The sequence below is a fragment of the Sinocyclocheilus grahami genome, unplaced genomic scaffold (genome assembly GCF_001515645.1).
Source record: "Sinocyclocheilus grahami isolate Dianchi unplaced genomic scaffold, SAMN03320097.WGS_v1.1 scaffold5543.1, whole genome shotgun sequence".
NCBI lineage: Eukaryota > Metazoa > Chordata > Actinopteri > Cypriniformes > Cyprinidae > Sinocyclocheilus > Sinocyclocheilus grahami.
This window is the reverse complement of record NW_015510204.1, coordinates 11,491-12,715: the sequence shown is the minus strand read 5'-3', so window position 1 is coordinate 12,715 and position 1,225 is coordinate 11,491. Positions and strand designations below refer to the sequence as shown.

Genomic DNA, 1,225 nt, shown 5'->3' with positions numbered 1-1,225 from the left:
GGAAACACCAAATTAGGTAAAGGATTTTAGCACAGGGCTTAAATCTTTTGTGTTGACATTTCAAATGCAAGCATGAAATTGAGGAAGTTCTTATTAATAGCCATCAGCTTTTAGTTTACATCACAGCTGTGAATCAGGTTTTGTTACTTGCTCTTTCAAATCAAAAGTAGGTGTTATTAGGGAACAAAAATGTGTACACGTCTCTGATTTCGTCATTGTTTTGGTCCATTTTCCATGACAAGAACAATTTTAAATGTGTTATTAGATAGCTTTGCGGTTATTTTTACTAAAATATGCGTGCAGCTAGAGTGAGGGTGACAACAAACAGCGTTATGGTCCGGTTGCAGAATATGAGCATCGTTCCGCTTGTGTTTTGATGACATGCTGATGTTTTATGTTGATGTTTGTCATGCATGCAGACGGCCTCCATCAAACTGCCCTCGTCTGTGTTCGCGTCTGAGTTTGAAGAGGAAGTGGGTTTATTAAACAAAGCAGCTCCTGTTTCAGGTGAGATCAGAATCAGTCCTGCTCATGTGTCTGCGTTCACAAACCTGCAGAACAAACATTTACTTTATTTCAGATCATACCTCATTGGCTGTCTTGATTCATTAGTCGATCGATTCATGAAGAAATCCAAAATAAGGTCTCAGATAGGGATGGGTTATGATGGACGACTACTCTGTTTTATTATTATTAAGATTATTATTGTTTTAATACAATACCATTCAAAAGTTTGGGTCAGTAAGTAATAAATAATTAAAAGTGTCCAGAAAGGCATTTAAAATGTATTTTTTAACTTTCTATTCATCAAAGATTTCCACAAAAATATGAAGCAGTACAGCTGTTATCAACATTAATAATGATGATTTCTGAAGGATCATGTGACGCTGAAGACTGGAGTAATGCTGCTGAAAATGCAGCTTTGATCACAGCAATAAATTACATTTTAACATATATTGATAAGTGGCAAAACCAAACATGAATGGTAATGCAACCTTGATATTACCAAAAGAAATATATTTTCATAAAAAAAGGATGAAAATTCCTGTAGTTGAAGAAACTGCCAAATGCAAATGTAGTTTTGTGTCTTGCTTTCCAGGGCCGCGGTTGGATATGGATCCTGACATTGTCGCTGCGCTGGATGAGGACTTTGATTTTGACAACCCAGAGAACATGCTGGAAGATGACTTCATCATCAAAGCCAATGACGTCATGGGCGACGGCG

The 1,225-nt window shown here is 36.9% G+C and overlaps 1 protein-coding gene across 1 annotated transcript in view; it reads left to right on the top strand.

Annotated features, from left to right (window-relative positions):
* Positions 1-407: 407 nt before the first annotated feature.
* LOC107577253 (protein LTV1 homolog) overlaps positions 408-1,225 on the top strand; it is a 7,159-nt gene continuing 6,341 nt past the window's right edge. The window contains exons 1-2 of the mRNA XM_016263348.1: positions 408-507; positions 1,100-1,223. Of these exons, the coding sequence (XP_016118834.1) occupies positions 414-507; positions 1,100-1,223 (218 nt within the window). The 5' untranslated portion in view covers positions 408-413. The remainder of the gene's footprint in view (positions 508-1,099; positions 1,224-1,225) is intronic.